The sequence below is a fragment of the Myzus persicae genome, unplaced genomic scaffold, assembly GCF_001856785.1.
Source record: "Myzus persicae strain clone G006 unplaced genomic scaffold, MPER_G0061.0, whole genome shotgun sequence".
NCBI lineage: Eukaryota > Metazoa > Arthropoda > Insecta > Hemiptera > Aphididae > Myzus > Myzus persicae.
Window position 1 is genome coordinate 1,111,676 of NW_019101886.1, and position 27,835 is coordinate 1,139,510.

The following is a 27,835-nucleotide window of genomic DNA, read 5'->3' on the forward strand; positions in this document are numbered from 1 at the left end:
TATTAATCATTATCGTACACTATATACACATTACACATACAAAATAAAACGTTTTGCTAGGCAATTAAAAATAATATACACATAGGTATAATAATTATCGGGGGCTTTAGGCTCATCAATCATATCGTTGGTTTTGGGTCAGATCTACCGCTTGTTCAGCCTGTACCATATGACCGTTGTCGTCAGTACGTAAGTGCACAGGAAAAAGAAGCATATGTAGAAAAATTCAGGATAGATGTTCACCTGGGCGAATTCCATTTCTGTGAGAAACTTTATCGGGTTCTTGTAGTGACAGTACATCTCGTCGGAGCACGGCAAGACACCTCTGCCGAAGCCGTACAGAGTGTACACGAGACTCTGGAACGACCCTCGTACAAAACTGAAATAGTGAAGCCACACATAAATGGCGGGTATGTCTGTAAATCGTATTGCGAAACCGAATACGGACAAGAGCACCACAAACACCGGTCCGATGAATACAGACACCTGAAACAAAAATTCATTAGTCATAACTCATCAGTCATTATCGACCATTTAAGCATTGCATTAATTGTACAGGTACATTTCTCGTACACGATTATATTTTTTTAATGGCCGCGTATTTATTGGCAATAATTTTGGATAAATATTACATTAGGTACCATATGCGAAATAATCGAAAAACATGAAATTAAGAAAAAATAGAAACATTTGAAAAAAAATTACACTTGAGACACTATTATTATCTTGTGATATGAATCCTATATCAATACGATCCATAGACCTTATACTAGTATAACTAAGGCTGTAGCCAGGGGGGGATTAGGGTTCAATCCAACCACCCTGAATTTTTTTTTAAATAAGATTTAATTATTTTTTAAATAAAGATTAATTTAATTTAAATTATATTTTTATAATTTGATATTTTATTATATAATATAACATATTTATACTCTAACCCCCCCTCCCCTTAATATTTGTCTGGCTACGGCCTTGAGTATAACTAGTATAAGGTCTATGATATGATCACGAGTTACTGATAAGAGTCTATTATGTATATAGTATACAATTAAGTGTTAAAAATAAATTAATAGGTACTTATATAATGTGAAACAATATTGTAGTAAAGCATTTTGATAATATTTGATTTACCTACATCAAGAAACACAGATATATAGAATAAATATTATCTCATAAACATAAGTGATAACGAACATTGGCCTCGATTAAAATGGGGGGCGGTAGCTTCAACCGATAACACAGTGCTGTATCGCAGTTAGCAATCTAGTTTATTCTATATATCTGTGCCAAGAAAAGACTATTTTTATTATAATAGTAGATAATACTATGTGATAAAAATAAATTGATTTAAATAATAATAATATTTTCTAATCTTACTTAATTTCATTAACTGTTCAAACAAGTCTAAGTGAATAGTATTTCGACTGGAGAGTGGCGAACGACCAGTATTTATTAATAGATAGTCAATAGAATTATGATATATAGAAGATATATCACAATAACTTACTTTGACTGGCATAGTAGCACCACACAAGAATCCGGTACTTTGTGATGTCAGGGAAGTTACTACCAGAAATATAGTGAAGTAACTAAATCGCATCAATTCCAGTGGTTGGCTGGTCATAATATACGACGGCACGATGTAAACGAGGCAACACAGCATCTACGATAAGACAAACATAATTAATATTATAATCATTAGGTATACAACACGCGTTTATAAGCATTTATTTTCGAAAAGGCAACCACTTCCTGGGTAAAAAATTATACATTGTGTTCCACTTAATTTGAAAACTGGTTAATAAAACAATTTTTAATTGGGCTCAATGCTCAAAAAATAAAAATCCAAACTAAGTTGTAAGCTAGTGTGGTAAATAAGTTACGTGATGTTAAGTGAAATCTACCACCGCAATATTGAAAGTTTTTTTTCTTTATTGTGATAAATTGTTTTAATAGTATAAATAAAGTATAAAAATAAGCGAAAATTAATGGTAACTAACAAAACATGATTTATGGATTCGATCGATTGATACAATCCATTAAGCATAACTCGCTGTACTTTATATCTTGTGACCTCACCTGAAACGGTATTTCAACCAGTAGTATGGATACCATGTACGGAAAAAGTGTGAACCAACTGTTAAAGTGTTCTCGCTTCAAGACCTTATACTCTAATGGAACTGGACAGACAAAAACATAGGTGTTTATAAATATTAAATTCGTTCATACAAAAATATTACAGATATTATACACAGTATTAAAATAACATTATATACTCACAAGACACGATAACGGCCATCTGTCCGGTGTAAACCAAAAACAAATTGGTACCATACACAAATACCATGTTGCTGATCACCACCGATGCATCGTTGCCCACACCACGGTATAGGTATCCAAAAATAAGGGCAATGACTAAATGTGCGAGAACCCGCAACATAAGATTTGACTGAAATTTTTCAAACCATCTACGTTAATACAACTACTAATTACTACAGAGTCAATGAAACTTTTTATGATAACTCCAAAAATGTATTTTTCGCGTACGTGAAGTTGGCGCCGCACTGATAGTAGACTTATACCAAACAAAAGTATATACTTGGTGCTTTTTAGACGTTGTTAGAAAGTTGTTAAACCTGTTAAACTTAACTACCGAGTTATGCATTTGTGTTTCCAATTTCACCAGACTAAAGATCGAAGTTAGGGAATACCATTTCATAGAACTCCAAAACACTTGCTACTTGTTAGGCGTAGTTAGGAATGTTTGGAACTACCGGTCTATAACTTGGAGTCTAGCACCAAATATGATTGTTGGGCGTGTTTGTAGATTCAATAAGTGCTCTATCAGTACCTATAAATTATAATTTGGTACCAACTTCCCGCAGGTATTTTTTTTTCAAGTAACTTCGATCAGCATTTTATTTATATTTTATAATTATGCTGCACAATTTAATGAATATTGTACATATTTTTCTAACCACAAACAATTGTGCAGTTCCATTGATTAGTCCAATTAATTGAATACGTATTTTACTCACTTTGTTTCGTTTGTACATGATAACATTTCGTAAATACAAATGATAAGCTTGTAAATAATATGGAGGTTTGTTTAAAATCTTGGTTTTGAATGATTGTTTCTTGGCAATATTATTATTTTTCAAGCATGTGCCTGCAAAACAAACATATTTCCACATGAATTATCATCACGTTAATTATACGAATATAATTATCGTGCATTACAATAAATTTAAAGTAAACGTACCATTTTCTAGTTGTAATTCTTGGTCCCCGGAAATCAAATGACATTTATTGTGTTCCTTAATGTATGTGATTTTTGTTGTATCAGCCAGTTTGACCAGTACATCAGTACCATACTCGCCTATTGCCACTTCGATCACTAATATTAATAACAAAAAATATATATATTATAATAAAAAATATAAATATATTTAAAATATAAAAATCAATTAATCAGATGATAAAAAAAAATCTTAACACTAAGTTTTTATCGCATAATAAATAAAATGCAATATTATTAAGTAAATATGAAAAGATTAACATTAACGTTTCATGTACATGTAGCTAGGTATTTAAACTCTAGACACGAGTGATAACTAATTGAACTTATATATTCTCAAATAGTTCAATTTATAAATTACAGTTATCTTATACAATGTTATGAATTTAATTCGATTCGAATTATAAACATGGATGTATAAAAAATAACAAGATTAATAGATTAAAGTATACTTTTACATATACTTTTCAAAGAACATTTATCTTTACATTGTAAACTGAAAAAGTTGATAAACATTTTCAAGTCAAATATTTAATTTTTAATTAGTTTAAATTACTTAAGTAGATTAATCAAACATTTTATTGAATTGAATTGGTTTAATAAACATGCATTTTTCAAAAAGACCCATGCAAATAAACCTAATTTAACCTATACTTAGGTAATCTTGAACTTACAGAAGTCTGCAGGATTGTGGTATGGTGGACATACGATGGCCCGTTCGGCAAAATAAGGAATAACGAAGTTGGGAGGTCCTTGGTAGATGCACTGGCCTGAACTCAATGCATAGACTTGGTCAAACTTTTCGAACAATAAAGCACTGGGCTGGTGCAGTGTGCACACCATGGTACGGCTTTGGTTGTGGGCTAGGTCAGCCATCAGCGACACGAACTGGCTGCAAGATTGGCTGTCTAAACCACTATGAAAATAAATTCTAAATTAGTTCATGTCTCGTCATAATATAATTAAATAATATAAACATCATTAATAATATTTGTATCATATATTATACCTATACTTCTACATTCTATATAATATACACTATATAGTATACACTCTAAATTTAAGGCATCAAATCATTTATATTTGTATGAGACAAATAGACAAATGTTGGTTTATATGTGAGTACGCATTCGCTGTTTAACTTGGGGCTTTATTGACCAAAACTATTTACTCCACTTTGGACCAATCACAAGTCAAATATATTAATATATCGGTTTTCATCAAGGTGTTGTTGGTAACACAATTGAAAACATATCTGCCGATGTATTGTTGAAGTGTAGCCAAGTGAAAAGTCCCGATGTCATAAGATAAAAACGCATTAAGTACTGTATTATTCGAGTGATCATCCGCTGACGTTCTGGATGACGTCATAATGAATGAATCAGAGTAATTACAAAGAAAATAATGATAATAATATACGATGAAAGGATTGTTCCGTGTTGAACAACAAAACTGGTCCAACGGTTTTGTACCGTAATAAATAATAATAAATAAACAAAAAGTATACGCAAGGTTACGTAATAGGTTTTAAACGATAATTCTATAAAAACCTGTACGTATTCTTGGAGTTTTATTCTTCTTACAGAAATATTCATTCGGGTTTTATACTTCTTTTGTGTTTGTTTTACCGTAATCATTCATCAAACACTGAAGAGAACGCCTTTACTGGCTCAACGAATGAAACGTTTGGAAAATTGACCTTCAAAAAAGTCATGTCATAACTAACTCGTGAAAAGTGTTTTTAAAGAAATCGTGGTCGACCATAAAAAAGTGTTGTATTAGATGTATATACAAGATTTATTTTATATGATACTTGTGACCAAAAAAAGTAAATCAAAATGAAATAATTGTTTGTGTCTACCTGAATAAATGAACGACAACTGGTAACAATTTTTTTTCAATAAATTAATTTACAAACGTTATGCACGATGGGAAACATATATATAATACCTAAGTATATTAGTCGACAATAGTACACAATAGTTCAATGCTCATAATTTTATAGAAAAAAAATACACAAATTACACAGTTCTCCCACATATTATTTATAGCTGTTTTTTATTTTTGATTACGAATATACAAAGTGTAACCAAATAGCTGACAAATATTATTAACTGACTATGTAATAACGGTTTGTTTAAAATTTAAACTTTAAATCAATAATAAAAAAAAATGTAGTTTAAATATTAGGATTTAAAATCAAATATTGACTCTTAGGGTTCACCTGTATCAGTAAAATATTTAATGTAACTGTAACAAGTAAAATAACAAGTATAATAACTATATTATTACAAGTTTATTGTAAGTTTCTATAATCTCCGTTCCATAATTTATTTTTTATTGATAATACCTACTTAAAAAAATCATACACCTAATGTATTACATGACATGGGAAATGGAATATTATTAACTAAAATTACCTAATAATAATAATAATACATCATGCTCATTATAAGATGTAAGTTACTCACGTGGTGGGCTCGTCTAGGAATAATATCGACGGGTTGGTTATAAGTTCTAAAGCGATAGACAGTCTCTTTTTCTGGCCTCCGGAGAGACGTTTGGTAACGGTGTCTCCATGCATGGACAAACCCAACGCGTCCAGCAGGTCCTCCACTTGGTTGGCCTTTGATATCGCAGACACGGTTGTAGGTAACTTGAGGTGGGCCGCCACCGTCATCGATTCCCTGACGGTCAACAGGTCGCGCACGTAATCATCCTGCTGTATGTAGCAGCTGATGTTCGCCATTTGTTTTTCATCTCGCAACGAGTCGTTCAAATATACTTGGCCCGAACTTCCACTTATCCTGCAATGTACATTTAAATCACATCAGCCAAATGCTATATTATATTATGACGTATTGGTGGCGATCGGGAAACATATTATGAGGCCGAAAGATCGAATGTTCGTGTGAAAAATCGGGCAGCTACAAAGAAATACAGTAACTAGAGCGAGGTTTCAAGAGGCTTTTTAAGTTTGACGATGCACCTCTAGTCACGGATGCGAATTTGACATTCATATGAGGCATACATAAATACATAATACAGATAGGTAGTCCTACTAGTGAAACCTGCACTGTCAGAGATTTAGTCGGGTTTTTTTCGAGTGACGGAGCAAATTTAAAGCTAAAAATAAAGCAAATATATATGTTATAAATATTTTTGTTCATTTAGGTTTAAAAATTGTATCTCTTTTGCAACAAATAATAATACATATAACAGATTCAAACACAGTAATTTCTATAAAAGAAAATTAAAAACTTATTTAACATTTTATTGAATACATTTAATAGAATAAAATGTTTTTATTTCCAATATGAGACGGGTAAGGATAAAAACTTAATATTGTCTCCAAAAATAATCCGAAGTAGAATATAATTTAAATAATAAAATTACAAATTGTACTAAAATATTACAAGTTATAAAATAACAATACTCGTATAGCATAAAAGTATTTTTGGGGAACATCTATATTATTTGAATAGAAAATGCCCATAATAATAAAATTGCCTATGATGTAACCTCTCGTTCAATCTAAATCTGCATTAAATTATGATTTATATTTAATATATATTGTAGATATGTATAACAATACATGTTATGTAATTATTATCATATTGTATCATTGTACAATTCACAAATAAAATATTGCGGAAATATTAAGTTGTTCCTCTTTGTAACAGGCAATTTGAGTGCAAATGTTGTCCGAATTACTTTAAAAATGCACGGAGCGTTGCCTACGAGACGTGCGATTTTAATTGGTAACGGGGTCGCATGCGGAAACTACACGTGGTTCCAATTATTGATATTATCATACATGTAAAGTATGCACATATTTATGTAAATAAAAAATAAAATATACGTTAAATTGTGTTTTTTTTTATAGATTAAATATGACTTCCTCAGTATCCAATAAAAATAATAAGCAAATCGAGTATAACGTACTCAAAGAAAAAATAAAATAAAAAAACTTTTCAAAAATACATTTTTTGCATTTAATATAGGTACATAATTTGTAACTATGTAAGAAATCCAAGTCAAAGTCATTTATTAGTATAGGATATATTAGTTAGATATATAATTAGCGAAGCTGGTTATTCAATATACTCTTAAGCTTCATCAATTTTTATGACATCATGGACTTCATATGTCTTGAATATTTTACCATCTTTACAGGTGACTACTACTAAAATATTGAGGAAACTATTTTCAAACATTTCTAAAAATAACTTGTAACTTGCATAAGTACTTATACTTGGCTTGTATAAATAAGTAAAATAACTTAGTCCAAGATACACAAGTATAACCTTATAATTTATTTATTATGAGGTTACTAACTATAATGTGTTGATTTATACACATAAAATATTACACGTGGCTCATTCTTCACGTACCTGAGTGTTTACCGGCATGGTTATCGGATCTTGAACAAAGAACAATATAATGGCTATTGTTTGTCAGGAGTTTAATTCAAAATCATATTAACCCACCAAAATACAATCATCTGATAAGTATATTCTTATAAAATAACTGCATTTTTCTTACAATATTATGTAAAGGTATGCAATAAACTATCTTGGTTCGTGTTTACATTTAAAACTAATCAATACATGATTAATTAAATTTAAGTAAACTGTGCACAAATTTGTTTGTACAGGTGATACTTTTCTAATGTATTGTATGGGATTTAAAACTATTCAATTATTACATTTTTATTTGTATTTGTTTTTACAATAACAATAATCATCTGACGATTATTATCGTCATAATTGTAATTAAAGTATAAAAGTCAGTGCGAAATTGTTATATCCCTTTATTTGATTTACACAATCTATACATATTGCGTATAATATGTGTACGTGATATTTATTGAAAACAGTTCAACACTAAAAAAACACTTAACTTGGAGAAGCTGAAATCACTAAGGGTTTAAATGCAAACAATGATGTAGGACTAAAGCCACTACACCAGTTTTTTCAACTTCTTAAGGGCAAGAATTGATTGAAATAAGTTTTTCTAGAGTCTCTGGGTGGTCCATTAATTATAGTTACCTATGATAATGAGTGTACTGAGTGCAGGGTATTTTATAGCTGTTTTTGCAAATGCTTTCAATTGTAAGTCTGCGTTTAAGAAATTATTTAGGATATAAATAAGTAGTGCATTTTTAACATTTAAAATTAACATTTTTTGGGGGGTCATTTAAGTCAGATTATGTTAGCAAAGCCCAAATTTTGCATGTACAGACAGGGTTGAGAAAGAGTTTTTAAAAATGACGTTTTTTTAAGGAATATTAGTTTATATTTTAAGTGGATAAATTGTTTAAAAGCATAAGTTGAAATCGTATTTTTATTTAATGACAAAGTAAAACACTTTTAAAAATGTATTAAAATTACAGAAGATACATTTATATCTATCTTATTGTATATTATATAGGTCTAAACATTAGTAATAGTTTTAGTAACTTTCCACAATCATATTGTTGAAATGCCGTATATATCCAGGTATCGATAACATATATTTGTATCGCCTTAAGGTTAACAAAGTTAACCGACAACCAAAATACTTAGTTGTCTTGTTCAACAAAAATGACATTTCCTACTTAGTTTTTTTACTCCAAGAAAACAATAGCCCGTGAGCTAGCATTTATTAATAGTAGATTTTAATGTATTCATTATTCTTAATTACACACAGAGGTACACGACACTTATTAAAATATTATTGTTTTAATGCACTCACGAGTATCCGGCGAGAACGTTGAGTAATGTGCTCTTGCCGCAACCTGACGGCCCCATGATGGCTGTTAGTTGTCCAGACCGGAAACTGCCGTTGATGCCGTGCAAAATCTCTTTTTTTACTAAAAGCGAAAAACAAATATTTACCGACCATGACACTTTAATTATACCTATTTTGGTACCTAGCTTATGTATATCATTATTATTATTTAAATACCCATAGATCAGTTGTACAATAGGTTAATGATACATGATAATAATATGTTTGTATGTATACGTAACACGCGTGCAGTGTTAGTCAAGCTTTTACGGTGTACCTACATTTCACTCGACACTGTCGATTACATAAATACAATAATATAATATTTGGAGAAATTAAATATTAAGATTTATGAAGATATGAAATCAGATAACTGTTGACTTAACAAGCCACATTTATATGATTCGACATGCACATAAAATAATATATAATTATGTATAACATAGGTAGTATAATCTTATAATACTACCTAGAGTCGAAACATATAGGGTAATGACAAATAAATAAGTGTAGGTATTATAATAACATACAACATATAATAATTTCTAATGTATTTGTAAAGTTGTTTAAAAAAAAATCTCATTGAAGTTGAGTTCTGTTTAGAATAATGCGCCCTTTTTTAATTTTTTGGAAGTTCTATTATTTTAAATTTCAAATATAGTATAACCGTTCTACATAATTCAATCAGTTTTTATTTCATACATTTATTTTCGAATAAATTGTAAAACATATTATTTTATTAACAGTAGATATAGTAAGCAATAAACCAATATCTACCTAACTGGATAAAAAATTGGAATTCAACAACATTCGTTTGACACTTGTGATTTGTGCAACACACCGAGTATACAATTTTTTTACTTTATACTATGTTATACATAGTAATAAGTTATTATTATTATTATTATTATTACTAATAACTATATACGTTGTGCTTCATCCGGTTGTTAAAAAACTGTCAGACAAAAAAAATCCGAGCTTGATCAGGTACCGCTGGTACAACTAAAAATCATTCTGATGTCACCCATCGTCTCGATCCGTTATCTACATGAGCCTAAAGCTTAATTAAAAAAAAAAAATCCCCTAAAAAATCAATCAACACCACAATGTTTTTTTTCTCGAGGAGTCAAAGGTCGTTTTTGATTTGTGGAACAGCAATGTCACTGAATACGAAACGACTATCAATAGTTGGATTGACGATCCGCTGGGACGGAAACGAATTTCAAGGAGGAAATCGCTCATTATATCATTTGATATTATGTATGGTTGTATCACTGTCGCGTCAGATAGATACGGTTTTACTAAAAATTGTATTCTACTCGCAGGTTCACCTTTATTTATAATGCACAATATTCAAGGCTACAACCACAGGCGACGATACAAACAAATCTCTGGATATTATGTACATTTTTTTTGCTCTGATAGGTATAATAAGCTTAATTTTTTTTACACGGTTACTGAAATGTTTTTGTCACGATATAATTTTATCATTATATTAATCAATAATATTAAATATGTATTACAAGTGATTGAAAAAATGATAAAAAGTAAGACACTATACACAAATAGAGGTATGTTATATTTTTTATCTTATATTTGAAGTATTTCCGTACAGTTTTACAAATTGTACTCTTAATCAATATATCGACATACAGCATATAAACAACATGATCTATATATTGTTTGGTTTTCTTCAATCGACAACAATATTATACCTATGGTATTATTATAAATTAAATATAAAACATAAATAATTCGATCAATTATCGCAGATCGTACCTACATGAAAATAATTTGGGTCATTCGACGGCCGTGACACTCAACTTGCCCAGTTGCCCGCATTATATTATACTGTACGTTCGACTCCTCTTTGTGCGTATATTATTATATTGTTCAGATCGAAGGCCGTCGATGGCGGTAACGCTTATCCTGAAACTATTCTACTACCGGCAAGTGAAATTCGTAAATAAATATTATACAATGATATAAATTACAATCACAATATCCTAGTTGAATAGTAAAACTACCTTGGGGTAATAATATAATTGTTTATGGTTAATTGTTAACAGGATTCAGCGTGTCTTCTTCACCAGAAACTATACGACTTAACAAACGAAAGGAAAAAATCTAAAGCTACCTGTATGGGCTTGTTTTTTTAAATTTTACAATCGCCATCGCACGTCACCAAATATGACAAGCAGCAGGCTGAGAATTTATAATAATACTACTGTTTGCTGTATTCGATAATATTATGATATTGTTAAGGTTTGTTTTTTTTATTGCTTCAATGAAACAATGTTTATCGAGTTTCACATTATAACTTTTTTCGTTACTAAATAAAGTAGACGCGCATTAGGTACTGCACAGATATTTTTTACAGAGCGTATTAAATTTGAATGTATTTCAACATAATATAGGTACATCGGTTACATACTGTTTAGGAATGATTTCAAAGTCGTTTAATAAGTTGTATCCATAGTAAATAAACGAAAATGTATTCAACGCTACAAACAATTAAGTGTATTTATGTTTCAAAATGGCTTTGGGAAAATAGAGTCAGAATATAAAATTTATGAAAATTTGTATGTACGATGACATTTTTTATATAATATATTAGATTAGGTACGTTATGTTTATATTATAATATATATTATACTAATAAGGAAAAGCCACAAGTTAGTCATATGGAGTTATATTATTATATTCCATAAAGTCTCGTCACGACTACTAAAATGAGAGAATTGATTTAAAATTGCATGTTTATTAAATTCTCACTTGTAAACATTATTTTTATTGTAAATAATACAATTTAAGTTTAAACCAATTATGGTATCACACATATTTAGTAATGTAGTATTGGTTTATAATGACCGAGAAACAAGTCCCACAATATGATCACAACATGTCAACATAGCGACATTGAAAACAATCTAATATTCTAAAACACTGTATACCAGTTAGGTACCTATAATATCGCTCCCACCCATGCGTGACGTATAGAATTTTGTAAAAATGTTACTATATTTTATTATATTAGTAAAATATTGTAAGTTTTATTTGAAAAGGGAAGCTATTGAGGAGACGATCCATTATAATTTAAAGATCCAGAACCAAATAAATCATTTTAAATATTCAATCACATAATATAAGTACCAGTTCCTACTCACATCTACTTTATGAAAATAATTTCAATTATAAAATAGTAAAACACATTTTTTTGTAATAATTTAAAAGGTAGATGTTTAGTATTTAAAATCATTTTTATTTAGTTAGTCTTTGTCTACTTTCGTTTTTTGAGTAATAGTAAAAATCTTATCATTCACTTAACACAGTTTTTGGTTGACTATACAAAGATGAAAGTATCATCATTCTCGATTTGAAAGTAACTGTAATCGCATTAAATACATATTGTACACACTAAAGTTAATTTTAACCAATAATTATGCACCATAAGTCCATTATACAAAAACATAATAGAGACACGGAGTCTTTTGGTACAAAAAAAACTGAATATTTGCCGAATAAAAAAAATTATACAACGAATAGCATCACTAAGTACTAATGTAGCTAAGAGGTACTCTCAAAGTATAAAAGTGAATTGGTTAGGTTAGATAATAAATACATTTTATACAATATTGTAAAATATATTATGATAATAAAATCATTGATGAACAATATATTTATAGGAATAACCCGAATAAATTATGTAATTGCATTTAAATAAATATATATTTATTGAGAATTTTCAATATAAAATCCTTACAATGTAAGTCATGGAAATTAATAAAAATGTGTTTTATTGCAATAATTTCGCAATGCAATACCTAAAACATACTTATAGGCTATAGTGCTATACTATCGTGAAAATATTCATAGAACTTATTCTCTGTAACATAATTGGGAAATATATTACATTTTCTTCTAATTCTAACCTTCACTATTAATTTCGTAAAATGTTATCATTTTGATAAATGGCAGATTGAGTATAGGTGTTGATTAATGATTATAACATCTTAATAATATATTTTGGTTTATTTAAGAACCAATGATAGAAACATTAACAAAGATAAGAGTTTGTTGAACTGAACTAAAATATCGAATTAACAACTCAAAAAATGCGGGAATTATTTAAAAAGTAGAAAGGTTATTATTTTATCAATATTATAATTTATAATAATTTTAAATGTTGTATATCAGTTTATTCTTTGAACCGGTTTATTTAGTTTGTTATTAAAGTGTTCAAATTTTTAAATTTAATTAATTAAGCTAAATATTGTTAGATATATTGTTTCGTCTTATTTCTTTCAATAAAATATGTAAAGCCTAGTTACTCTGTGTAAAAAATCCAATGACATCAATGCTAGGTATTATAATAGAAATGTCTGATGGATTTCGAAATATTGATGTTTTCCAGTAATCCAGTGATACATTTAAAATTTAGAAGTAAAACATTTACTTCTTATAAAATATTTATAAAACCGCTTATTATTATTACTATTTTGTATAAAGCCTAGAATTTTCTGAAATCATAGGTCATAAAAAAGAAAAATATATTTCATTCTATTCTAGTGTAATAGACCACAATTTTCATTGTTATTTATTTACATGATAATATCTACATGGAAATAAAATTGTTTGCTTGAATTATAAATGTCATTAAGATATTAAAAAATTGAAATAAAACAATAAGGTAGGAAAACGTGAGACCATAATATTAATACTTTAATAGTAACTAATAAGATAGGTACACGATATAATAGTATACTTGCAAGTTCAATCTAGGTAATTCAGTAGCTTAAAAACATTTAGATTCGAGTATGTTTTGCAAACGTTATTCGAGATAATTTTAGAACTGCTTTTGGCATAAAGCCCCAAAGATTCGAATTAGTTGGCTTAATATCACATTATCTACTACTTACGAACAACAATAGCCAATAAGACGTGATAGAAGGGGTTATATGACAGCCGCCTTGTTTTTATTGAGTATATGTTTATCAACCAACACGTTTAAACAATAACATATTATAGGTATAAGATCAAATATTGTTTTAAAATCAAGGAACACTCGGAAATCTAAAATTTATCTCTTCTTATATTATATGAGTATTATATAAGACAATATTATTACACACTTTCGATTATTATTGTTAGTCGGCCATTGACATTACAGAAAGCAAACCAGTTCAAGGTCGCCTAGACTCCAGTTTGCCACAATAATTCTCTCATAATTAATAATTAATTTCAATTTGTGTAGAAACATTACTAATTACTTGGTTATGACTTTTAATTACTTTTAAATGCATATCTATTTTAAAATCGGATAGTATAAACTATTTGCGACAAATATTATGTATTCCATGTTATTATGCATATAGGTTCGTAGATACATTATATATCGATATATTTCTTATGAATGCGTATTTAGTTTTCTATAAGAACCATTTTTTCCCAAAATATTAATTATTGTTTGTATCAATATAATATATATATATATTTATATATTTAGCAGTAATAATGTTTACAGAGAAAATGTTTACATATTTTGTGATTACACTGCTTCGTCCATCACTAAGAATAAAGTTCCTTATTTTGATAGACGAGATGAGTCTTTAAGAAAAAAAAATGTAAATAATATTAGGAATAAGAATAAGGCGATATAATAAAGATACTGATAAATAAAATAAAATTAATTTACAACATCAATTATAATCATCTAAAAAAGTGAACCTAAAATAGGGAGTAATGTATTCTCCAAACCTAGGAATAATACCCTAGTTCAATATACAAATAAACACCAGTATTGAAATCTTAGTATTTCCTATTGCTGTAAAATCGTGTACCTATCATTTAAAAACTGAAGTTGGTCGGACTTGGTGCCAAATTAATTTGATTTATACTTAAATATAAAACTGTATGTATTATAATTTTAATCAAATAGGTTGATCAAAATTAACATTTATGTCAATTTTTAATTTCTAGTTGTCTATAAAATAAAATAATTAGTAAAAATAAATAAGTGTTCCCAAAATCCACTCAATTTATTACAGCCTAAAACCTTTTTAAGTTTTATTTTTATTTTTATTTTAGAGTTTATTGTTTTTCTACAAATTTATCTTGGCTTAAAACGTTTTCCATCAATATCTTAATTATTACATAAGGTTTATTGTAAAGGTTATAATAATTTCAAGGTCAAACGCACTAATTGAAAGGTGTTATGCCCCCCATTGGGCCATAGATCGCATTCGTTCTATAGGTTCGGCAATAAAATCGTATTTTAGTATTTTCCGAAGACCGTATCTATCCGAATCGGTAAGATTATAATTTTATATTAAAAAAGTTTCTTACAGAACGATATTAACGATACGACGAACGGGAACGGATTGTTGGATCGCAGTCGTGACGCCTCGACTATGCGGCACGTGGCACGGCGGGATCGAAAGAAAAAATCACAAACAAAAACCAGAAGTGACAATGATGACTATGGCTACGAAAATTATTACCATGGCGTGGTTTATGGTATTAAATATTTTGTGCATTGTCGCGTTCCGTATAGACGTCACACACGCATCTGCGTCGAGACGCGCCGACAATATCAAAATATCGTACGTGTCGTCGGCGCCGGCGTAGGCGGTGGTTCGTCGAGTTATTATTTTAAATCACACGAATATGATTTATATACTCACAATGATAAAAATTAATATCACAACTATAATATTATTATCAAGGACGATTAATCGCCAGAACAGGAAGGAGAGTATACCACATCCTCTTATAACTCAGACATAAGCTATCGGTGTTTACGTATGGGCGGATTGCGAGAGGTGTATGTATAATGTATATATATATTATTGAAATTGTTTTTCACTGTTCATTGAAAACTGTCATGCGTCACGTATACATCCGTTGTTTTATGCATATTATACCTAATATCATATCAATATACGATTATTCTAGAGTGTGGCCAACCACAGATGCTGGTACGTTATCATGGCTACCCTAATTTTTGTTTTGGTACATAAGTCAACAATCACGTTTATTAAAAACTATTGACTATTGTTGAACAAAAGAATATCAACTATTATTATGGCAAAAGTATATCGCGCAATGCAATAGTCATAAAATAAAGACGCCTTATCCACCCAGAAAACCTATTTCAATTTTACCAACGATTCAACCACTCGCCATTTGAAAAAACAATTATATATAGCCACGAACGTATAGTCATTATAATATTCTGTATACGACCATTAAAATTTACTTGTGTAATTTTAATGATACCACGATTTTTAAAAATTTAGTTTACTTCTTCGCTTTTTAGCTAAATCAAGATTATAATCTTTTACAATAATTATTAAGAAAAAAAATATACAAACATGGTTGTATATTATATGAATATAAGTAAAAAAAACTACATTTATTGGGAATAGAAAAATGTCTGTACTATCGGGTCTTTGGTGGAACGTTAAGCATGGTCGAATACTTCGAATTTAAAATGTTAAATAAATAGAAAAAATAATTTCATTTAATTTTAATTTTTTTAATTTTACCTTTTACTTTTTCTTTACCGTCTTAGAATGCCGGATGTGGTACAAGTGAAAAATATATTGTATTTGTAAATGACATAGATGAACCAGTGAACAAAAATCAAAAAATGATGCTCATGGAAATGATACCCATTACGGCAGTTGATCCATTTGTGTTATATAATAAGCACGGCGGTTACGTGTGCATATATATTGGTGCGGAGAGATGACGAAACACATCATCACTCGATTGACGTCCTAACAATGAGACATTAGAAGACTATGACTTATACAATTCTTTATAGTATGTACGTACTACGTGGGTACTAAACATTTCCTGACAAAATCCAAACTGACTTTAAATAATCGTTAACTGATATTTGTTTTGATCTCGAACATTGACGTAATAAAAATTTCAAACGATCCACTCCGCCATTCGATTTCTATACGTACGAAACATTAAGTACGTTATACCCTAAAGACCGCAGTTACCTAAAGCATTTGTATGACATCTGAAATAGATATTTTACTCCCGTTAAACATAATATGAATATTTTAATTTGAAAAAAACATAAGCCAAGTCCTAACCTTGAATCTTGATGACTATACATTAAAAAATAGTAAGTAAAATACTCATAATATATTTAAAAATTATTTACATTTAGAAAAACACGAACAATTATCTAAACATCATAATTTATTATTAACGTAATATAGTATATACAGTCACTTGTCATATTCGAATATGATTTGGCAATTAACAAAGAATCAAAAAGTTCAAATAACATTTATCTATAGTTATATGCAATTAGCATGACAAATTTAAAATAAATTGAATAAAATAACGCAACATTTTTTTTTTTAAACCAATGTTCTTATCAGTCGAATAGAGTATAAGTTATAAGTAATAGCTAACACATGTATTTATGAGTGCTAAGCGTACTGACATACACTTTTTAAACCAATTGTTAATAAAAATTTATTGAACGCAGAATCATAATGATTTAAAATAATTTAAATTGACTCACACATACTGTGGTCAAGACTTAGGCATTACATTAGAAGTATTAAGTAATTAAATGTACATATAATAGGACGTAATGTACAATTATGTAGACACCCAGAGGTAATATAAATATTGAGAAATTATTTAATATAATAACTATATTGGTTCAAATTTCTAAAATTTAACTCAATATTGTTTAATTTAAACAACATATTATAAGATTGCAGGATTTATTAACATTTATTATTACATTTGTATTTATCTTATATTCAAAAACAATTTAAAAAAAAAAAATAATATACAATACAAAATGACTGCAATTCATCACAGATGCTTTTAATAGTCTCGTAAATCATTTAAGCCTTTAGACTTTAGGACTTTGGCACATGAATGTTTTATGTTTACCGAGGTTATAACTCATTATATATATATTATGCGTTATATCGATCAGGTTCACTAGAGTTCAACGACACAATTAAGTCTTTAAAATGATAAAATATTGAAATGATTTGAACGAGTAAAACAATTTTGAACTCAAATGATAAATAATAATAATTGGTAAACACACAGCATGTGTAAGTAAATAATATATTATACAGTGTCTTCAAAAATATTATACATACGAGTACCTATAATATGAATCACTGAACAAATACTGTAAATAAATTTGATATATTTTCTTAAAAAATATTACTATTGTACATATTCCACATATTAAAATTAATTTCGGAATCCATAGTCTAAGAAATGTATTATTTACAGGTACTCGGTAAATATTATATAACATTATTCAATCAGATATTTAATAATAGTTTACTACAACTAGAGTTTCAAGTTTAGATTAAAGGAGTAGAGTGTCAGGCAACACTTTTTCCCCACCAAGTTTTATTACTGCACTACAACATACATGTATGTTGAACAGTATATTATAATATAATCTAATGTATAATCTTATAAAGTGTAACTAATTACGCATATTATCGATAATAAAAAAAATCTATGAGGAATACCAATGATTCATGATTCTAACACCATCGTATAACATTACACAAAGATATCTATGTATAATATATATATATATATTATATATTTATATATAGAATACAGTCATCAAGTCTTCATAAAATATCAATACCGACAGCTGATGACAATAAATCCCTCTACACCCACCATTAAGTGTATTTTCAAATTACCGCCACCTTCGTGTAATTTAATTATTAATATGGTCATACTAAATTACTTATCATCCAGTTTTAGATTCTGAGAAAAGCGATGATGTATATTCTATTTTATTTGTATGTCTGTAGTCATCTTTTCGAGCAGTAAGAATATGCTTAGATTTTCAATTTAAATATTTTTTATGGTAGGGAAGTGAATCTAGTTGGTACTTAGAGGAGTAAAAAGTAAAAATTTCCAAAAATGTGGGGGAGAAGAGAATTTTTATTTGAAACTAGTTTTCGACAAGGTCAATTTTGTTATAATACAGAAATGAATAACTGTAGATACTTGAAATTTCACCAAATGTTTATATTGTCATTTTTTTACCCGTAATTCTGACACTTAATAAGTTATTTATAACCATTTGAAAATTTTTTCTTTTTATATAAATGTTGATAAAAAAATGATTGCTCGGGCAACATTCTTGAAAATATAATACAAAGTTCTTCTGCATGTTTATACATGTAAATGTAATTAATTAAATTTTTTTCTTTGTTTTAATTTTCTACGACTTTTTTCATGGCACAGTGCATCGATGTACATTTATTTATATTTATTATACATAATTATGAAGTCAAGAGACTTCATGCCCTAAAAATTCTCTAAATATGCACAATGTTGCATCAGTCACACAATATGCATTAAAAACCTAAACATTCTTACGGTATCTATTAGAAAATTGTTTAATGTATGTTGTTAAAAACGTAACATGTTAAATCTTAACACAAGTTTGGGGAAAACTAGAACCTACAGTGACAACACTAAGAAATAATCATGGATCATAATGGTTGAAGAATACCTATAACATTGATAAGCTAATCACGATCGACCAAAGTATTCCGTGACTTTAAAAGGATTGTACAATATAGGTTGGAGTCTGTGTGTAGATAATTTATATCGGCAGTTTATAGTTAAAAATTTGAAACTACAAATTAATACAAATCGAATATCCTATACATGCCATAACATTTTTTTTAAACCAATTTAAAGAAAAACGAAATACTAATTTAGAAATAGGTATATGTAAATATTCGAATATGCACTTAAAATAAACATAAAATGCGAATATAACAAAAACTAACAAAATATGCACTAAAATAAAATATGTAAAAAAAAGTTAAAAATGCAAAATAATATGAAAAAAAATTAGACTCCTGGTATTTTGAAACAAATGCTTATATTCCTAATCTAAGTTTTGAATGAATTTTAGAAAACATGCAAACTAGTTACTATAAGTGGTACCTAATAGTTAAAAAAAATATAATACGTCATTATAACAAGTAACTAAAAATCAAAATATTCTAAGTAAATGTTAATGGTATACTTAATTATCCAGCGAATGTTTAAAGTCCTTCATACTACACTCTTATTTTTTTTTTAGATTACTGTGTATTACTAAAATAGTAAAAACTAATAACTTTAGTCATTTCATTCAAGAATACATTGTTTGATTATTATTGACTAAATTATAATTGTTTTTATAATTCAGTCATAACATATAATTTTATTTTTAAGTACCTACAACTGGGAGCTGATAAGTGATAACTAATAAAACATTGGAACACGGTTATATACGCTATCATAATTGCATTAAAACTTATGTAAATAAAATATTTAAATATTTAAATAATAATAAAAAATCTAGGACAGGATACAGATTAGTGGCTACAGAATACGGGGTATCTATAACATAGTGCATACTCATGCTCGTTTAGTCGCTTCGATTCACCTCGGTGCAAGATAGTGATGTATTTAACTTAAAATTAAATTTTGAAAGCAAAGCTATTTGAAATAATCGTTGAAATTTTAAAATCCTGCATTCAAACTATAACAAATGCATACTACCTACTGTTAATTTACTGGTATGTATAATATACGTTAAATACGAAGCTTATATATTTCTCAACTCAAACAATACATGGGTACTTATTTCATTAATGAGCTATCAATAAAACTTGACCCCAACAACCTTGGTTACGGAAATATTTAAAATAATGATTATTCACATTATATTATTTATTTTATTATAACTTATGGTTATGACAAAACAAATAAGTAAAATATATTATAATTATAAATTATACTTCATACCTAAGAATAATTCATAATTCATTTTCATGTCTATATTTCAATTAAAGAGAGTACAGTTATTATTAGTTACTTATTTTTAATTTAGCTAATAATTAGTAAGTAATAAGTACCTATTAAGATTCTACAACAAACGTAGATTTTAGTAAATGGATAACTTTTACATACAAATATTCGCGCACACAAATACTACAATATCAAGAGATAAATAAAATATGAATACCTACCTATGATTGATATTGTTTATTATTATATAACATTATATTTTTGTAGGTATAAAGATAAATATAGTAAACCGATCATTTATAATTGTATTTTTTATACTTGATATTTATCTACATTCTACAGCTTACCAATATTTTCAAAATGTTTAAAAGAGAATTTCATATTCAATAAATAGAACCTATCTATCTATGTACAAATGTTAAACTTTAAAACAAAATTTAACAAAGTTAACGTGAATAATTGATTTAAATTAATTTAGTGGTAGGTTTTTAGTTAGAAAATGTATTAAAAACACTTACATTTAAATACATTTTAAAAACAAATTAAATAAGTTTAATTAAGTTTATAATTAATTTTTGAAAACGTATTCCATGATGTATGCATATAGTAAAATAGCAGTAAAAAAAAATCCAACCAACGCAAAAAGACAACAAAATTGCTCTAATATGAAGGTCCTAACTATAACATACCAACATTCAAGGTATCCAAACAAATAGCACAAATAAAACAGAAAAAAATAAATAAAAATAAGAATGCGATAGAATATGAAAAAAACAAAATCAAATACTCAATGATATAAAAATAACAACTGACAAGTGGCCATCAAACAGTTCAAATAGAAAAAAAACGAATTAGTTTAAACAGGCTAAGAATAGACCACACAATGCACGCGATTTCTTAATGACCAAAGAAGCCCCAACAATGTGTTCCTCAACACAAGGAACCCAAATTAAAATGAAACATATTTTAACAGGCTGTCTCAAATATGAAAACGCAAGAAAAAAAAACCATTTACCAGAACACTTCTTAGAAATTCTAGAACCTCAAACAGAAATGACCATAAAAATAAAACTTTTTTAAAAACATTAGAATTATATAAGCTAATTTAGTACCTACCTAATATATTTAAGAAATAAAATTTGTACAAAAAAAAAATATATATAAGCACTCTTTACACTAATAACTTTTGTTATTAAAACGAATAGAAATTATACAGATAAAAAAAAAAGAAAAAAAGAAACTTATACTTGTATTTAATACTTAATATGATGATTTAATCGAATACATGTCATTGAAAGTGTATAAAAATGACTTACAAGACTACAAGAGTTGAAACTGAATTATGTACCTAAACAATACCTATTCATTATAAATTATTCTTAGAGTTTATTTTGAGTGATGAATTCCAAATAGTCCATAACCACAAATAAGAATTTAGAAATATCAAAATTATAGAATAATAATTTAACCTTGGCATTTATAAATTATTATATTGACAGAGAACATCGAATTAAATGTATAAGTATATAAATATTTATTAAGCAACTAGTACGCTTCCTATAATTATTGAAAATTATAATATATAAATTATAAATTAATTATATATTATTATTAATGTTCGAGATTAAATTTAAAAAATATTTTTTGACCCCATAAACATCTTGGAAAATGACATTACGTATACTTTTAAAAGTGTAACTGCTAGATAAATCATTGAATTTTGATGTATAGTCAAATTAAACTATTAAATCAAATACTGTACCTATTTGTAAATATACCTACCTACCAACGTGTTCGTATAGATTAAAAAATTGAAAATATTAAAGTTATCAGATGGGAGGGTATTTATAATTTAAAACTATAACAGTAAATCTCCGAATGCATGTAAAAAATGATATCGAGCGGAGCTCGATTTATATGTCAAATAGTCCATAAAAACGTTTCAAATAATTATTATTATTGTATAAGAGTAGGATTTAAGGTATAATAATATAGTATATATTTTTACTAAAAGGTAAAATGTACAATGTGTGGTAGATCGAATAGATTTTTTCATTATTTTAAATCAAGTTATTTATAATTATGTCGACCAGTCTGGACCATAGGGCACCTGGCCTAGGCCATATTCTATAGGGTCACCTATGAACTTGGCATTTGAATACCATATTACAGTATTATACAATTATTATACAGATCATATATTATTATTATTATGCATTACTGTATTCTATACATTTTGAACATCTTTATTCATACATTTTTTTTACGATTAACTTAAAATGTTATTAACGTTCTATAATAAATTGTTGAACGTTGTAAGCCGACAAGCTTCATTCAGAATCGTTTTTTGAATACGATATAATGTATCTATTATTGATTTCAATTGTATAGTAGGTACTTATCAAATAATAATATTACACTACTGTCTAACACCGGTGTGAGCAAAGCGAGGTAAGTGACCATCACGTAGTTTATGTATCTTGCTTAACTTTGTTATAATTTATTTAATACCTTGTAACAAAGACACAAGGTGCTATTTTTTATCAGCTTCATAACTCATAATTACAAATAATCAGTATTTGCCTTTTTTTAACTGCATTTTACTATTTGTGTTGTTCCTATAAACTTGACCCCGCATTTTACCTTGACAATCATTTTTTTCTTTATTTCTTTTTTTTATAAGAAAACATTTCTTCCTACATAATATAATTCAGTATCTGCATATGTAAATATATTATTGTTTTTTATTTTATTTTATTCCTTACCATAAGCCTGAATACCGATTATTTGTACGCATGTATTTCACCTTATTTACTACTTAATATTAAGTAAAATGTGTCCTATTCACCTCATATAGGTATAATTGTATGCCTAATGAAATTCATAAATCATATTATTTTTTTTTTTAATAGAATGAATTTAAATAAGGATACATTTTAATTTTAAATTATATTTCATTAGTTAGTTTACGTTCTTGGTAATTAATAGTCTTTTTTTCTATATTCTTAGAAAATTGTATTGAATATTCCAAAAAAACTTTCTATAGAATACAAATATAAAATGCATACCTAATTAGATACCTACCTACCACTAATATAGTTCAATTTGACGATAAAATTAGTAGGTAATTAATGTAATACCTATAATAATAAAAAATACACACTATTTTTAAAGATATGGTACAACTAACATTTCTCGAAAGTCTCATTCAAAATATTTCACTTCCTCTCAACATTTATTTTTAAATATAGTTTTCAGTTATATAACGGTCGTTCTATCACACTTTCCACTAGTTGATCTAAAAACAATGATAACAATAATAAGCATAACATCATATTATTAAAATACGATGCTCATTTGTGTGGAAATCAATTTATCATGAAATTTCATCGCAAAATACTATTAAAACCTATTATTTGCACAAACCATCGTTATCATATTTCGTGTAAATAATTGACTAACATAACGCTGAAATAAAACTGATTTGATAAATGATAGGTAGGCAGGTGCCAGGTACTACAACAATTTTGATTTTGCAATAAACATTGAAAGTGTGTCCATACACTTATATTATATACTATGTATATTGACACATTGTGATGCTCATACCACGATGAACCGATGATTTCTTACTCACATATACCATCGTTTTATTATTATTTATAGGTACCTAAACTACAATAGTTTAATTTTGGCATATTGCCTGTTACCATCTAGTTCCGTCAATATAATATATATACCTAATAATATTATATAAGTGATACAGCGGCGCGGAGCCTACACTAACCTTTTTTGAACTTGCTGAACGTGTTTACGGTGTATGTGAGATTTTCGAACGACAAGTCGACTTCAGCCTTTTTCGCGAACAATTGCCCTTTTTTTCCGGTCACGTTGTTGTTGGACGCGTCATCGGTCCTGTATTTTACGTCGGTCGCCATAGCTCCTCCGTATGCGGGACACGCGTATTGAATAATATTATTCCGATGCACTAACCAAACGCGAGCTTATATCGTGCAAGAAAACCGACAATCGGGTGGGGTAAGTGTGTTGTGTGCTTATATTGTGTTATAGTAATATAATATTACGACGACCGAAGTGTATAACGTCACGTTCGGACACGGTAAGGATACATATTATCGAGACTGTGAAATATGTAAACACGAGCACTCGTCCGGGGATTTTTTTGCACTCGAAACGGGTTGAGAACAGAACAAATAAATTATCGATCACGCAAAAACTAATTTGATTTCCGTTCTCGCGATAACTCGTTTTTCGCGTATCTGATCTTCATATACTATCAGTATTATTATAATGTGATTTCGATCGTTTCCGGCGGTCCCGTTCAACGGCCATGCGGAGCCATACAGTATCGGAAAAATGATAATTTTGAGAGGGAAATAAACGTAAAACACAAACGACGGACGACCGGCCGCTGTCACTACTAGTGAACAGTAGTGTGGTGCTGGTGCAGCTAGTATGTTCGGCGTTGAGCTCGGTATATTATTATTATTATTATCATCATTACTCTGTGCCCTCCGCCGCCGCCGCCCACCACTCCCCTTTTTAATACGGGCGCCGATAGCGTGTGTCGCATGCGGTAAATGCCGCCGCACGCCGCGCCGAACTATAGGGCTACGGCCGACGCGCATGCGTACCCTTCCGTAACGGGGTGCGCAGGGACCGTAGAGCGAGCGTCATACAGGCTGATCTTCGTAACGGTCGAATCGTCCGTGATAATAATATTATACAGTGTGCCCGCGATTTCGTTTAAATCGCGGCACTATAGTATATTAGTATCGTCTCATGCGTATAGTTGGGTCAACAGAAGTCAACAATTATAATGAAGTATGGCTAAACCGCAAACATTTTAATAGTAACTTTCTCTCTCCTTCATCCACTGTACACACTGCACTATGATATTATATTTATATTTTATCATCAAAAACGTTTTTTCTTTTACTCTAGTCTCTAGCATCTGTTTTAATTTTTTTCTAGCCACCTGCTTAAACCAAGTCTGTCTTCAGCAGCTGTCCACGAATGTGCTCGATCCTTGTTTAATCGTAAGGTACCTTACGGACGAGTCCAACACTCATATAATGTTGTTGTTAGATTCGATGAATTCTACCGAATTGAATTCAAATTAACAATTAACAGTGTAGAGCATAATATTAAATTACTTATTTACTCGTGCATATTTTGCTTATAGCTATAGATACCCTATAAATTATAAGTTATAATAGATCACTTGTGATTGAAAATGTTTTCCACAAATACAAGTACACGCAAGTACATCGTTGAACTTTAAAAATACTTAATCGTTTAGAATAATTATTATTACAGCTCACAGACAATTTTAATATCATGATTCATGAAAATCCATTGCCAAAGGGCAAAAGAGCATTATGTCAAACAGAGTAATCATGTGTCTAGAGTGAATATTATATCATTAAAATATAACTACCTATATATCTGAATAAGTGATGGCTGATAGTAATATATTATTATAGTACAGTATTATAAATTTTAATTTCTAATTCGCCGAAAGCCATAAATTAGTATTTTATATGTATTCTAATATGTGCCTAATGCCTGTATATTAGATACATTGCAATAATTTAATATAATTTATGTCTAACATTAAATTTAAATACCATGCACCAACACAAAATATATTGTTGACTTTCATCAAATGATTATTATTATTTGATGACTAAACGTGAATGTACATTTTAATTTTAACAATAATGTTATCTCATAAAGTTGTTGAGAGAAAAAAAAAATTCTTCAAAATGTTAACATTAAATTGTTTTGATCAACTTAAAAATAAATCAAACTAAAAACAGCTAGGAATAGGATAATAAACAAAATAATTTAAAGTTTATTATTATTATAATAATAAAATTACACCATCTATACGTAATTACATAGTGCGTGGGAATCGACAATTATTATTTTTAATTATATTTTTTCAATGGTACAAAATAAATATTTCACTTTTATAAATATGTTTCATTGGTTTGTTTTTATTTTAATAAGGTTAAATAACAATTAGTTTTAAATCGTACGTATTTTTGGCCCATTATCTGTGTAAATAACAAATATTCAAAATTATTCTGTCAATACAAATTTTAAATTAATCAAACTGTCAAAAATTTAACAAGTATGATAAGAATTAAGAAGGATAAAAGTTCTCGATTATAATATTTTATAGGAAGGTACAAACACTGAATATTTATTTTTCATTTATTAACTGATTACCGAGTGATCAAGTCAAAAAATCTTTGAGATTGAAGCATTATATTGTCAATATAACCTACGGGCTACGAGTATACTATAAGTGCCTTATTTTATTAGTTGGCACAATATTTAACTATAAAAATATTTTATTTCAATAATTAAATAAAGACTTAAGCGTGCATATTATTATTATTGTTGAGGTACCTACTTTAGACTTTAGTTAATAATCGGCAGTGGCAGGCAGACTTAATACAAGGACGCGTCGATACTCGTTAAACAATCAAATAAAAATGAAATAGTAAATATAATGAACGTCAGTATTAACTGCTGCAACCTTATATTCAACTCTTTAATTTAATATTTTTAAAACTGAAACTGAGACATTAATTGTTTAGCCGGATCACAGCTCCTATAACAGCCTCGGCGTATAAATAATACATACATAAAAATAATAAATTAAGTATTTTAAATTCTATCGATTACAGTAGCACTAGTAGCAGGGGTTGGCCAGGTGTATTAGTGTGCTGAATATTTTACGATGTTATTAATAAATACCCAATAGTTTTAATAAACCTCTACGGCTCTACTATTGAGCCAATAGTAGATAATATATAATTACTATATGTAATAATAATTTACAAATTGAAGGAAACACTCAAACCGAGACAATGAGAAAATTGATTGAAA

General features: G+C 28.4%; 1 protein-coding gene across 2 annotated transcripts; it reads right to left on the minus strand.

The window, feature by feature from the left end:
* On the minus strand, positions 1–24,849 carry LOC111030652 (ATP-binding cassette sub-family G member 1). Of its 2 annotated transcripts, none has more exons than XM_022310264.1 (10): positions 24,699–24,849; positions 9,035–9,152; positions 5,770–6,105; positions 3,973–4,214; positions 3,263–3,397; positions 3,039–3,169; positions 2,281–2,449; positions 2,080–2,180; positions 1,508–1,663; positions 1–486 (listed from the first exon to the last, which is right to left on the minus strand). In XM_022310264.1, exons 1-10 carry the CDS (start codon positions 24,847–24,849, stop codon positions 145–147), a joined length of 1,881 nt encoding a protein of 626 aa, XP_022165956.1. In that variant the 3' UTR covers positions 1–144. The 2 variants fall into 2 exon arrangements, with proteins under 2 accessions (XP_022165956.1, XP_022165957.1); XM_022310265.1 differs by lacking the exon at positions 24,699–24,849 and adding an exon at positions 10,854–11,267 and having other exon boundaries at positions 145–486.
* Positions 24,850–27,835: the final 2,986 nt, after the last annotated feature.

Bases quoted from the DNA above. Each gene is read 5' to 3' on its own strand.
- LOC111030652 (XM_022310264.1), bottom strand. From the start codon at position 24,849: ATGGCGACCGACGTAAAATACAGGACCGATGACGCGTCCAACAACAAC. The intron at 6,106-9,034 runs GTGAGTGCATTA...TGTACATTGCAG, and splicing joins AACGTTCTCGCCGGATACTC to GATAAGTGGAAGTTCGGGCC. The intron at 2,181-2,280 runs GTGAGTATATAA...TTGTCTGTCCAG, and splicing joins GATGGCCGTTATCGTGTCTT to TTCCATTAGAGTATAAGGTC.